We start from the raw sequence: 14,026 nt of genomic DNA on the forward strand, positions 1-14,026 counted from the left end.
CCCCTCCCTCGCCCTGCTGGCCACGCGGCTTTGGGGGCAGCCCAAGACATGGCTGGCCTTCTGGGCTGCGAGCGCACATTGCCAGGTCGCGTTGAGCTTCTCATCAACCAACATCCAGCTTATATATGCAGGATAATGCTGAAATATTTTAGCAAATTAAGTCAATCTGCAAGCCATTCTTTTACTTTAAGGCTGACAGCAATAAAACGCAGGTACAGCCAGAATCACAGAATGGTTTGGGTTCGAAAGGACCTTTAAAGATCCGTCTAGTCTAACCCCTCTGCCATGAGCAGGAATAGAAGGTGGCACGTAGTTAACATAAGTTATTCTATCTTACAACATAGTTAAAATCGCAGAGGGATTACAGGCAGGTGGAATTTACACCTTGTGTAAATATGGAAATACGGACAAAACACAGGATTAACAATAGTCCTCAATAACAACACCGTATTTGTGCAAACAACTGGCAGTTTAAATACAAGTCTTAAGATTGCTCAAAAAGGGATCAAATGCGAGAGGTGCACAGGCGTTCCTATCCTGTCATCTCCGGGCAGAAGAAAATGGCTCAAAAGCCACGCACAGGAAGGACACCCAGGGCAGGATTCAAGCACCTAAGCAGACATGTATGGAGGGTTAAAGATGCCATGGTGCCCTTCCTGACCTCCAGAAAGTTACAGGTCTCCCAAAGTTCTGCATTGTATCTACACGGGGTGCCTCCAAAATGGCAAAATACGTTTAGGTAACTGAATTGAGACTTACTGCTCCAACACCCATCCTAAAGCTTTCTTGAACGGGGGACCTAGCAGGCCAAGCACAGCCCAAATTAGAGCGATCAGAACAGACAGCAGCATAAGGAAATATGCCAAAGCTCCAAGAAAAGAAAAAAAAAAAAAGAGGCTTGAAAAGGAGCTTGTAAACGTGTGTCAGTCTGCTCTTTTCTGCATAAGAGGAATGAAACAAGTACGTACTGTTCAAATAAGTCATAGTATCCTGAGCTTAGAGACATGATAGAACAAGTTCTAAGTAATCTCTCAAATAGAGTTAGGCCCTTTCACAATATTCCCTCCTAAAGTTTGATTATATTTTGATCTACAAAAGGAATTTAGAAGATTTCAACTTATAAAGGATCACGAATTTCAGTAGTATCCACCTGGTACCAGGAGATCCTCCTTGACCGCCTAATACAAAGCTGGATATAGTAAACTCTTTAAAAGGACACAATAGGTGTTGCCACAAAGTATGGGATTACCATATCAATAGCAGCCTTCAAAACCCCAAGCATTTCAAAGGATGCCAATGAGATGCAAAATCTTGCATTTAATATTTAAGTGTCTATACAGAACACCAGTAGAAGAAAAAAACAAAGAAAGAGAAATGAGAAAAGTTAAAGTTATAAAGGGATAAATGCTTCAAACCAATATTGCTTTTTTTTTCCTTTCATATTGAAAAGCTTCCTCTAAAATCCTGCACGGTCTCACTAATTCAATTACAGAATGATTAAAATGCAGAGCCCACTTCAAGCTACCTGCTGTAGTGAAAAGGGAACAGGCCAGCCATTATAGTCAAAATCCACACTGTTGACTACCAGGAGGAAGACAATCTGGAAATTCATTGTAATCTTTTAGTTGATTACTATTCGTTACTCCCCTGTGTTAGCCTTGGTTTGGGAGGGGGTTGTGTATGTTAGGAGAGGGGGACATGGTGTTTTTTGGAGGATTTTCAAGTGCTAGACTAATCACTCCTCCTGACTTCAGGGATGCCGTAACATTTTCTACTGGGATTAACCAATTTCAGTGTAACCAAGGGGACAGAACCAGGCCCCATGTGCTTCAATTACCAGCCATAAGCACAGGCCCTATTGATTTCAGCTCCATCCTGGAGAGGGCAGTAGGACAAAACCTCTCCCGATGCTTCCAGAAGAAAGCATCTCAAACAGCCATCACCCTTAAAAACAAAGAGAATATCCTAGCTCAAGTGAATTAGTATGCTGAGCTGGAAGCAGACCATCTGAATTCATGTTCCCAATTATGCTCAGCATCCCTGAATGAGACCAGCTGTGCCCCAGAATGATGACAGAAAAGATATCAATACAATTTCTTCAGCCTTCAGTCTGCTTTCTCTGGTTTGGCTACAGACTCAAGGGGAGGGATTATACTTACTTACTTTGATACACTTACTATGTGTCACACTTAAAACAAGACAACATGCTTCCCAGGGATATTTAGACGTACCACAGTTAGAAAACAAAACAGAGACAGTAGAGCTATTGGAGTTTGAGGACCCACCCTGAGCTGTGAAATTGCTGCTCTGCCTTCCTCACTTTCTTCATCTAGTTCATCATCACTCCATTCCCAGCCACCATCTTCAGTCTTATGAAGACGTCCGCTGGAACCTGGGACTCTCCGGACCTGCTCAGCACAGAGAACTGATATGTCAAGCAGAGAGTTTCCACAGTTGATCTTTCTTCGGAGAAATAGCACAAGAGCATCTGCAGCTTGTACTGTCTGCCAGTGCACTTAAGTATTTTATTGAAGTGTCTAGCACTGTACCTAGAAAACACCGTGCTACAATAATGCTCATTAAAAATGTTAACACAAGCATAAAAAAAAGTACAACTGTAACAGCAAGAGCTCAGGAGGTTTTCAGTACCTTTTTGGATCTTTCAGTGATTGTTGGTGCTCTCTGCAACATCTTCTCTTGTAAAAATTCTTTATTCTGCAAAACAAAAAATACAAAACATTTGCATTGCTGAAAATCCCCGTTGATTCCTTCAGTGTCTCTGATAAAGAAACTGTTAAGCTATTTCTAGCAGAAAGCATTTTAGATGTTTTATCCCCATTCCCCCACAAGTATTTCACCACTTTCTTCCTCTGGACTAAAGTATATGATGTTTCATCCCAAATACCTTTTAAGTTCACTGTTGCACTTCCCCTATGTAAAGTGATAGGGAATTAACAACCGAGGAGTTGTATACTATTCTGTCTGATTTACTGGGGAACATGCTTTTATACTTATTATATCGCAGCACCTGATACCCTGCCGAGACATTTGGCATTCTTCCATTCGCAGATACTACAGCACCTGGATCCAGCCCCTTGGCTATATCTTGCCCCTAAATTTATGCCTGTCCAACTGTCGAAGGCAAACCCCAGATGTCAGGCAGGCTGGGATGCAGGAACCTCTATATTCTGGAGTAATGAGACCCAGGAATTAGGGCAACTGGAGTTAGAGTAGATGAAAAAAAAAAAATGTACAGCACATGATGTTTAGACAGCAAGTAAGTATGGTGATCACAACACACTAAATACCGAGAAACTGCTGTGATGCTTTACTGCATTAAAATTTCCTCTTCAGCAAGCTGCTCCAGACCGGCTAGCATGAAGGATCCTGAGCGTACAATTTTCCAAGCGCTTGACTGCAGAGCCAAGCTGCTGGCTGGCTGCAGGGGAAGCAGGGCAGGCAAGCACCCTGGCATTAGCACTGGGATCTGGCTGGGTACTTCACACCACACGAGTGAGGACGGATAGCCCTGCCATCTCTGCCCCTGCAGTGCTCCCCAAACTCCCCCATGATGGTTTCTTGCACCTAGGACGGACAGCCTCAAGACACACGCTGTCACTTCCTAGTAAGTGGCTCTCAACATTATCAAAACACACTTTTACATAACATAGAATGTATTTATATATATGGTTCAATATAGACGCACAGAAGTTGGACTCTTCTGTCCTCAAGTTACACCTGTCAGTTTGGCAGTGGCTGATGTATGAACATAATTTAACACCGAGTGTTAACTGGCACACATTTTCACTTTGGGTGCCGGTTTAAGTATTGCCTCACTTCCAATAATGTTAATTTTCTATCACCACATATGCTAATATGTTACTCTGCAGAAGCTTAATGAAAGCATGAAGGAGATTTTACACACAATGAAGTATAACATAAACCAGAACTCGCATAACCGAACGGAGAAAGGTCAGCAATGTGTAAACTATCTTGTCACTTTGGACACCAAGTGTGTATCCAGTATACAGATGCAGACTATTCAGTTGCCTAAAATCCCATCATGGACAACTAAAACCTAGTTAATACTGTGAAGAGCCCAGACATCAATTAAACTTGCCCCAAAGCGAACGCATACATTTCATAAACTGGATCACTCTCTAGACTTCCTTGGTTGCACTTGTTAGATTTCTCTCAACTTTAATAGGGCATCCAGCTCCTGCACAAATACCTAGATGTGGCCATTTCCATTTAAGCATCTTAATCTAGGAGCTGAAAACTACTTTGATTAATTGGTGATGCTGCTGTGCTGTCCCATGTATCATATCTTTTTGACAGTTTAATCTGTGTTCTGCTATAAAACCCATGTATTTTGATCACAGACATGCCACAGAAAAAATAAGCAAACAGAAAACATTTCCTCATTCCCACAGACGTATAAATTCTCCCTTGTATTATTTCTGCCTGTATCCCTCAAGCAGACCTTCCATGTTGCATATGCACTGTTCTCCTGGCAGTAATTACATAAATGCTCACCAGCAAGTTCACTTCAAGGCTAGAAATGGGAATTTCCTACCATTTTGTATCACAGGGTCTTCACTTTCCATACGGAAACACAGGATGAAAGAGTTTTAGGGCCTTCCGCACAATGGACCTCATTCACTGATTTGCATACAGACTGATTATAGAGTTTACGAAAATGTAAGTTACATTTACTGCCACAGAGACCTTTACGGTTGGATACGCAGCCAGAATGGCACCATTACAAGAGAAGAAAAAACCCCAAAGCCACTGAGAGACATTTAAATGCTCATGAATTTCTAGACAATTTCTCTTAATAGCAGCATACACAAGGAGGTACAGAAGAGGGTTTTCATTCTGTTCGTTCACAATGACCCATTCAACTCACTCAGCTATGCTGGCCCTAAGTGAAGCAGCCCACACTCGTGCCAATAAAGCTGTCACCACACCTATCATACTTCTGAAAAGTCTTCTCCACAGCCTCTGCACGGATCAGTTTAGGAAGTGTTTTCTTACCTTTGCTTTTGTGAAAAATTTGTGTCTTAACAGTTCTGCTGCTGTCGGTCTGTCAACAAAAACAGATGTAGAAAAGACAATTATAAATGCTCCCTTTCGACACAACGGTTGCTGCAGCTTGTGGTAACATGGCATCTCATAAGGGCATCGGCTTCTCCTGCACAGTTCCCCTAAAAATCAGTCAATGTACTTCAAGTACATTTTACACCAGCAGTCTTTTAAACACTCAGTGTATTCTGATGAAAGCCTGTTGTGTTCAAAAGCAGTGAATAACTTGGGGGTCAGGAGGAGAGAAGTTGCTCCAATTTTGACCTGAGTCTCGGAGATTTCAAAATTGGAATTATCATCACCTACAGCAGGAGTGCAGTACTCACCATGTGCAGTGACAGAGCTATTTCAGAGACAGAACTAATTACACACATGTAATCAGTTCTATTAAACACAAAATGATCAACATTTTTCCAGTTGAAAAGGAACAAGTACAAACTATTTTCTGCTTTAAGTTAGACTTTAGAATAAATACTGGAAAGTAAAAGCCATCCCCTGATCAGTTTAGAAGGAGCTTTCTAAAGACTCGGGGCTACATGAGAAAGTACCAGCTTACAGCATTTACCACACTGCAAACTGTGCTTAAATAGCGACAGAGTTTAATTAGTGACTTCCAAAGGCCGTTCAACACGGGGTTTATTTCACCTCAGACTACTGTAACAAAAATTATTCACCTATAGCAAGGAAGCCCCAAAAATAAAGAAAAAGCAATTGCACTGAATTCTCCTCTTTGAGAAGCCATACAATATGCACAAGCACATCTGATTCTGCTAGCTGCCCTATACGGGCCAGCCTCCTGCTCCCATCGTCAGGATGACGACAGTGGCGGTTAGCGGTGCTTGAGCAGAGAGAAGGGGTGTGCCAGGACTCAAAGTGGTTATGTTTAATTCTGATCAGCACACGTTCTAACCTGCAGAGATAGGATATGCTTTAGAAAGGAGAAAAAACCATCATGCTGGGGAAAAAAACCCTGCTATCAGCATTTATCAAGCACTCCACTGGACTCATTAAGCATTTCAAGTGTCAAGCTTGTTAGAAGAGAGATCCCATCTCACAATGCATGAGAAGCCTTTGTTCCTGGACCTGTCACAAGAGGGAACTGAAAAATGTCTTCATTATTATTATTTTATGAAGGCACTTTTTCCTTTCCAGAATTAGTTTGCTTACTGAGAAAAAAAAAGAAAACTAAGAGGTAGAAAAACCAATCTGTGGGAATGTTTGTTTCTTCACTTTTGCATTTGTAAGGAATGCTATTTTGAATGCAGGATGAACACTCCTTTAAACAGCATCACAGACTGGAAAATGCTATGACTGTCCTCCACAGAAATACATCCGAGCTATCCTATGGGACAGGCTGTGGGTTTTAAAAGTGCCGTAGACAGCCAGACCCTCGTGCAGCTTTGAAGATGCCATAACATAACGATACCACGCCATGCTGGGAGCCACAACATATGCACCACCCCCTTGGCAGCATTTCTAACATCACTGAGTAATCAAGCTACTGTTACAAGGAAGACTAAAAGTGTCATCGGGTCACTTGAGCAATCTGTATTGACAAAAACACGTTGGTAAAATTTGCCAGTGTTTTTCCTGATTGTCCCTCCCCCAGCCAAATATTACTTGTAATTAAGCAAGTCAAAACTACACTGAAAGCCTTCTTTGCACTGGCAAATTTTTTAAAAAGTTTATTTACGAAGCTTTGCAAGTAAACACATATTGCCCAACAGGTAATTTCTGATTTATAAACACAGAGCAGTTTTCACTGGGAACAAAACATGAACTGCAGTCACCTGCTGGAGGTGGCAAGGGGGAGAACAGCACGACACACACAGTGGACTGGGATGCACTCTCATTAACTCAAATGGAAGATACGTGCCCTGGCCAGGCACAATGCCAGACATTGATCCTTAAAAATAAGGACAGCCAAGAGAATTTGCTGCCACACAGCAAGACTGCTGTGTTCATTGTGACTGAAAGGCTGGAGGGGCAGAGAGCATACCAGCTTTAAAAAAATATGGAATACAATGAGTTTTGTGGGTTTGTTTAGGAGTTTTTAAAATTTATTTTGGTATTACTCGTTCTTACCTTTTTTCAGGGTCTTTTTGTAGGCACGATGAAATCATCTTCCTAAATGATTTCCCATACTTCTTCAGCATCTCCTTATCTTGCACACCAGTTTCCAAAGATGGAGGATCATTTTGTAGCGTCAGCATTAAAACCTGAAAGAATTATGTCTATCGGCAACGAGGTTTTTCTTGGCTGTTGTTAGAGACAGATCTCGGGAACACTGTATTTTAGAGAAGCATTTTCATCAGGCATCTGAGTCAACAAGGACTGTTTCATTACAACAGCTCCCTGAGGGTAGCCTGAGCTGAGAGTGAAGTTTCCTACAATATAGACTGTCTCCTCGCATTCACCAGACAGCAAAAACTCACCTACCTTTTCCTCAAGGCAATTACAGGGTTCTCTCCCTTTCCCTCTGCTTCCCACAGTCACTAACTTGATAGAAACAGTTATTTTCAAAACCTTTACACCTCTGCAAATTCTGTCAGCTGAGAGGTTCAAGACTCATAGAACAAGATCTAGAGCGAGCGACCCCCACCTCATTTCCTTGGGAAGCCAGGGTGATTTATACCCAATTTATGCTACTGTTTTCCATCACATCTCCTGGCCCACAGTGCAGTCTGAGGGCCAAACACAAGGTTGGGATGTGCTTTCAGGGCTCTTTGGTGTGATTAAAGGCATAAGCATAGCAGCTTCCTCATTTAAGATGAGCAGTTGTGTAAGGCATTTAATTCAAAAGGCTCTGTTTAGATCTCCCTGCAGGTATTTCTTAGCTAGAAATCAAATTAATGCAAAAGCAGAATGGCAACATAAATAAGAGGATTCAATTCCATGTACCAATGCAACAGCAGGTGAAGACATTTCTCACACAAGCACCCATCAAGCCAAACTGATTATTTCTTTCACATCACTCAGATATTCTGAAGGAAAGGAAGAAAATTGCTCATTTCCATTTTCACTTGTCACCTACACACAGATGCGTCTATTTTTAGAAAAGGAAGCAGCACATAGCACATTTGAATAGCTTTCAACAGCTATATTGCTTAGGGCAGCAAGAGCCCATCAGTCTAGCTGAGGTTATACAGTCCATGACAGAATTCCCTGCTTTTTTCCCCCGCTCTCCTCAGAGGGTCACTTAATACATGGGTCATTTTGCTGCATAACAAAATTAATCTGCAGTGAAATACAATTACACTAAAAAATAAAACACAGAAGTCCTCTTGCAGGCTGCATGACTAGAACTCATACCTAATAGAATTGGGGAGTCATAATTCTACCTACCATATGACAACAGACAATATTGAATGGGCGATCTTTGTATTCAAAGCTACAACCCATGCATTCAAAACACAATAAGCAGAAATACCGCTTGCAGAAGTGACTGCAAAATGCTACCAATAATCACAACACAGAAGGAAGTATCAATGAAAACAGCAACCTAAAATCAGCAACACATTTCCCTCAACTCCTCGCTGCTCTGCCGCAGCCACTGATAGGGTACAAACTTGATAGGGTACTGATAGGGTACAAATGGCATTTCTAAACCACTTGGCTACTCAACAGTCCCTGTGCAGGGATGACACAAATCTTAAAATTTAATTCTGCTCTACAGGAGTTAAATCAGTGCAGAGTCCTGGCACTTAAAACGATACATGGATTTGCCTATTCTAATGAGTTTGGAGCTACTAGATTCCCAAATGCTATTGTAATTGCAGGGTGGGAGTGGATGCACCCAGGTCCTAAAGAGGTGACAGCCAACTTGCATGGCACTCCACCAGATAAAAGGGTCAGAAAAGGAAAGCTCGCCCCATGGTATACATAAAATTGAGGGACTTGGCACCCATAGGCCTCATATCCCATGTAACTAGTCTAACCGCAAACTATGGAGTTAGTGAAAGGGCTCTCCACCCCCTCCTGTTTGATCTGAGGGAGCATGCATCACAGGAGTAAACGCAAAGTGGCCTTCAGAGAGAGGGTGGGCCAAAAAGGCTCAAAGTTTCATGACTGAGACAGGGCCCCATCAGAGCTCACAAAGGGACTAAGGAAGATGATCTCAAAGCCCAGCAGAATGGCAGGATGCTTCAGACCTCAACTGTTGGGGTCAACGCTGTTAACTTTAAAATGTAGACTCCCTGAAAGAGCAGCATGTTGGAAGTAGCTCCTGGTTTAAGAGTCAGGCAATAGGGAAAGTTAGCCAAACTATAAGGTGATCTCAAGTTGAAGATATTTTAAAAAGATTTTTGAAGTGTCAGTGTTTAAACAAGAACATTTCCTCTATCTCAATAAAATATTAATGCTGCCGATACCACAGAATTTCATACTGATGTGGTATTTTCCACTGGTTCAGTGACTGACAACACTGTGTTGGTGTTAAACAAGGTAAGACACTCTTCTGGATAACTGGTAACAGGATTTCTAAGAAGTATCAAGACAGATTAGCAGTGCAGGAGAAGAAATGGCTTGCCATCTTAATGTCACTGGATGCCAGATAACGTATTCTGAATATTATTTATAGCCCTAAACACATCTGCTGCCTTCAAAGGCTCCAGGATTAAAACACAGAGCACTTTCCTCAAGAATGGTGACCCTGGGAGACTCAGAGTCTAAATAAGAACTGTGCAGTTTCAGACAATGCTGATTAAGTGACATATTTTTAAACGGTGACTTCAGAGAAATCCAAGAACATCATGATCCATAAGTGTAAGCTGAGAGGACAAAACTCTTCAATGAAGCATGCTGGCCAAATTCTCGGAAGCACCCACAGAACACACTGACCCTTTGCACAAGTATCTGGAGCCCTGCTCACCTTCATCGGCGGGTATTTATGGTAAGGAGCTGCCCCTGTAGCCAGTTCAATCGCAGTGATCCCAAAGCTCCAGATGTCTGCCTTGAAATCGTATCCTCTGACCTGAAAAAATATTAGAGGATGTTAGCATGTGCCTCCTGCTATCCTACATTACAAACCCTTTCTTTGGCTTATGATACGTCCTTTCACCCTTTCCTTCCTTTCCCCCTCGCACTTGGAAAGACCAGCACTATAGTGTTAAAGAGATGGAAAGAACACTTTCCTCCCTCCTCTCCTCCCATCTCCTTATACCTTTGAGGAGGTGTTTTAGAAGTCATAGTCTGATGAAAATTATGGTTGTGGACTGTGCAACTAGGACTGCTCTGCCATAAACCCCTCCATGTGTAGAACATAAAAGGACACTAAGTTAACCCAGGCTCCGACTTCTACACAAAGAGACAGAGTCATTAAACAGTATAATGAAACTCTCATAGTTAATAGATGGACTGTTATCCCCTTGGGACATATGCCTCACTACACTTTTAGTCAACCGCTTAATCAATCTGACTGCAAACATGCTCAATCCTGAAACTTCAGTACATACCAGCTCGGTTAAAAGCCCCTCGTTCCTGTCTGCAGACTAATATTTCCCTCCACTAATTAACAGTAGCTTCTGCACTTGACATTAAACACAGACTTGTTCACGAAAATTTATAGCATTTACTTCCCCTCGTGCACAGGAAAAAATACTTCATATGCCAAAGCAGTTACTTCCTCATTATCATTAGGTAATATTTTGGCACTTGCTTTCTCTACTGCAGGGGAGAGACATTATGTACTAACTTCAAGAGCAGCTACAAAAAAATCAAAGCATTTTGGCTGCTTAGAATGGTTTGTATTTCTTCTCACTAGACTATGGAAAAATGAATATTGAATGAGAGCAAAGCTAATAGGGATATTGTGTTCAGCCAACCTAACAAGCTTTAGAAAGACACTCCTTGTGTTAAAACAAAAACATACCCCAAACTACCTTTAAGATGATCTTGAATTTTGGCAAACAAACAAAAAACCCTCTTGCAGTATTTTTCACATAATACTACAATTCAACTGAAATTTATTATAGCAACAGGATTTTATACCTTGCACTAATTTCTTCAACTCTGTAGGCATCATTTTCATGAGCCTTAAAGATCTGAAAGGTTTCTTGAAGTGCCTCTGTTTATGGATGCCATGATTATGAAGAGATTAAGTCATTTAATTAAACAAGCACAGATACCTAGTATAATTTAAAAGAACACAGTGCAAGAAGAAATATGCTATAGGGTGGGGGGTTTTTTTCCCCCTTGCACTATTTTTAGGTTTTGAGAATAACTTTGGGACATTTCTTAGCTTTATCTCTCAGTTGGTCTTGCAGCACACCTATGCATTGTAGAACTCCCCATTCCCCAGCAGGATTTGAACTGTTTAGTGGTTTTTTTGTTTGTTTTGGTTTTTAAATTATATCCTATAATCCTGCTTGCAAACGAAAGCTATGAAGTTCAAAACTGTCTACAGCAGTTCATCTTGACATCTGTCCAATACATGCTAGTCACCTACCCTGCAGTTAGTTGATATCAACAACATTTATTTTTCTCATCAACTTTTTTTTTCCCCATAAATCTGTCAAGTGAATGTACATTAAAGAGACAATGTCAGGCTATCATGTATCAACATGCTAAAGGAACTTAATGATGCTGAAGTAAACCAGATAGAATTGGGTTGATAATATCTACATATCGAAGGCTAACCTACAGCAACCCCTTCGTCCTTTTTCCCGGGTTGGATATAGCGGCTCAGAGTGACACCTGCTGGAAGACAGCAAGATGATATAAATGGACATTGAAGGATTTCACAGCAGCACCCAAAATACCTCCCTACCATCTAAGATTTGGAACAAACTGGATGTGCACAGCCCTCAGGGAAGTATTGCACTCCCTCAAATATCTGCCTCCTTCGGAAACGTACCTGTTGCATCAAGACACCACCACCCACGCCTCCCGCCCACCGCTTTTGTCACTAAACCTTCATTTCCCCTTTTTTGCACCCTCCTTAAGATCTTTTTTTCCCTGTTGTCCTGCAGATCACAGCCACCCCAAGCGCAATGAGCCTGGAGCAGCACTGTTAGGTCCTGCTGTGCCCTGTGCGCCCGGAGAGGACACAAAGGACAGAAAAGCAAGAGACAACTCTGCTCTGGTTTTCGAAACACTGAATACTCTACTTATTTTGAAATCAACGTGATAAAAAAAATCCAGAAGTATGTGGCGGTGAAGCAGTTCAGAAGCAAGTTTGCAAAGATGGCTCCTGACTTAGGGAGTGTCTCGTACTCTCCGGTATTAGACTTGTACTCAGAGGAGGTTGCAGGAGTGCTGTAATGCACCGGCCCCTCGGTGCCACCACGGGGAGCCACCGAAAAGGCCAAACAGTGAAAAAGCCTTTCATCAACAGCATATACAAGCTACTCCAAAATTATCTCAATCCCTCAAGAAGTTTCAGATATAGGAAAAAATGCATTAAAGTTCTACCACTGTTTTAAATGCATTTCATTTTAGAAATATATATATATGGGGGGAGTCTTAAAATTCCTCCTAAGCTTCAAAATATTTTATTGTGAAGAGCAAGGAGAAAAGTAACAAGGTGGGTTTACTTTAATAAAACAATGTTTTCCCAAAATATTTTCGTTTAAACGATTTTTGGAAGGAAAAAAACAAAAGCCAAAATATATTCACAGTTAGTTGTATTTCTGCTTGGCACACCTGTCAAAAATCAAACCTCAAGTCCAGCCCTCTGTCACACTGTTTTTAAGGGGATGAGGGATAATTTTCAGAATGCTTATGGCACTGAGCATAAATGCAATAGCTACTGCAAATGCCCTGTCACGACTGTGGCATAATTTTGTGGACCTTGCTCAGAAATGGGGAACAGTATTTTACATTAAACAAAGTTTCCAGGTGGCCTTGGTCAGAAGTCATACGGACAAAGTTTCTACAGCTTAGTCTAGAAGTAGCGGAAGACAGAGTGACATATCTCTGCTCAGCGAAAGTAGTATGACATCTTTTAGCTAGCCAAAAGAGCAGAGGAGGAAGGGGGAGAGGCAAGCATTCCTCAGCATTTACAGCCTGGATACTCACAAGACAAGAGAAACTAAAAACCTGAATGAAGTCAACTGCATGTTATTTTACTGTAATAACTCCCCACTCCGACACGTTGCAATTAGCTACCCCAAATTCTCATACTTGCAAATGCAGAAGAGCATGTTACCAGGCTACATATGTGCATATTTACCATGTGTGAAACTATTTATAGTCTACCTCCTATGTAGGCAAAAGGGAGGGGCAAGTTAATCTTCTTTATGCAACAGCTGAGAGCTGTCTCATCCTCACCTTAGATAGGAGCCTGAAGAGAAGAAACAGGGCAAAAATCTACCGGACACTTAATATTCCTTAGTAGTAGCCTGGCTGCAATAGACAAATCTAAGAAACTCCCGTGGTTTTAAGAAAACCTTACAGGATGCCAAATTACAATCTTAGTTTGAAGTAAATATGGCCATTACTGACAACAGGGAATTCCAGGTGCAGATCAGCTAAGAGGACACTAGGAAAAAAAATTCACCTGTTCCATAACTTCTGGTGCCATCCAGCAAGGTGTGCCCACAAAGGTTTTCCTGACTTTATTTCTGGTAATGTCACCACCAGTGGCCAGAAATGCGCTAACACCGAAGTCTGAAAAGAAAAGAAAACCAGATTTTATTAAGAACACATTCCCAGCAAAGTGAAGGGTTGTCCCCTCTCTCCCCTCCTATTCCCAGCCATCTATTAAGTACTGGACCATACAGTTACGCATGAGGAGTTTCCTAATAAACAAAGAATGATCAACAGTTAGCGAAGAGTGCTGGTACAGGAACGGTCTGTAGTCCACCATTCAATTACTGGGGACAGCAGGGCTTTCAGCGCTGGCCGGCAGAGAGGAAAATTCCACTTTCCATTACGGCCCACTGGTCACGTTACAGCACGCCCGCGCTCCCCCAGCAGACCTGCTACTGTACAAACCTGCCTC

General features: G+C 41.8%; 1 protein-coding gene across 1 annotated transcript in view; it reads right to left on the reverse strand.

Moving 5' to 3' along the window:
• OXSR1 (oxidative stress responsive 1) overlaps positions 1-14,026 on the reverse strand; it is a gene marked incomplete at its 5' end in the record, with an annotated part of 49,117 nt that overhangs the window by 11,071 nt on the left and 24,020 nt on the right. The window contains 6 exons of the mRNA XM_010288177.1: positions 2,286-2,408; positions 2,650-2,715; positions 5,038-5,086; positions 7,171-7,304; positions 9,956-10,057; positions 13,583-13,692. Of these exons, the coding sequence (XP_010286479.1) occupies positions 2,286-2,408; positions 2,650-2,715; positions 5,038-5,086; positions 7,171-7,304; positions 9,956-10,057; positions 13,583-13,692 (584 nt within the window). The remainder of the gene's footprint in view (positions 1-2,285; positions 2,409-2,649; positions 2,716-5,037; positions 5,087-7,170; positions 7,305-9,955; positions 10,058-13,582; positions 13,693-14,026) is intronic.

Source organism: Phaethon lepturus, unplaced genomic scaffold, assembly GCF_000687285.1.
Source record: "Phaethon lepturus isolate BGI_N335 unplaced genomic scaffold, ASM68728v1 scaffold18135, whole genome shotgun sequence".
NCBI lineage: Eukaryota > Metazoa > Chordata > Aves > Phaethontiformes > Phaethontidae > Phaethon > Phaethon lepturus.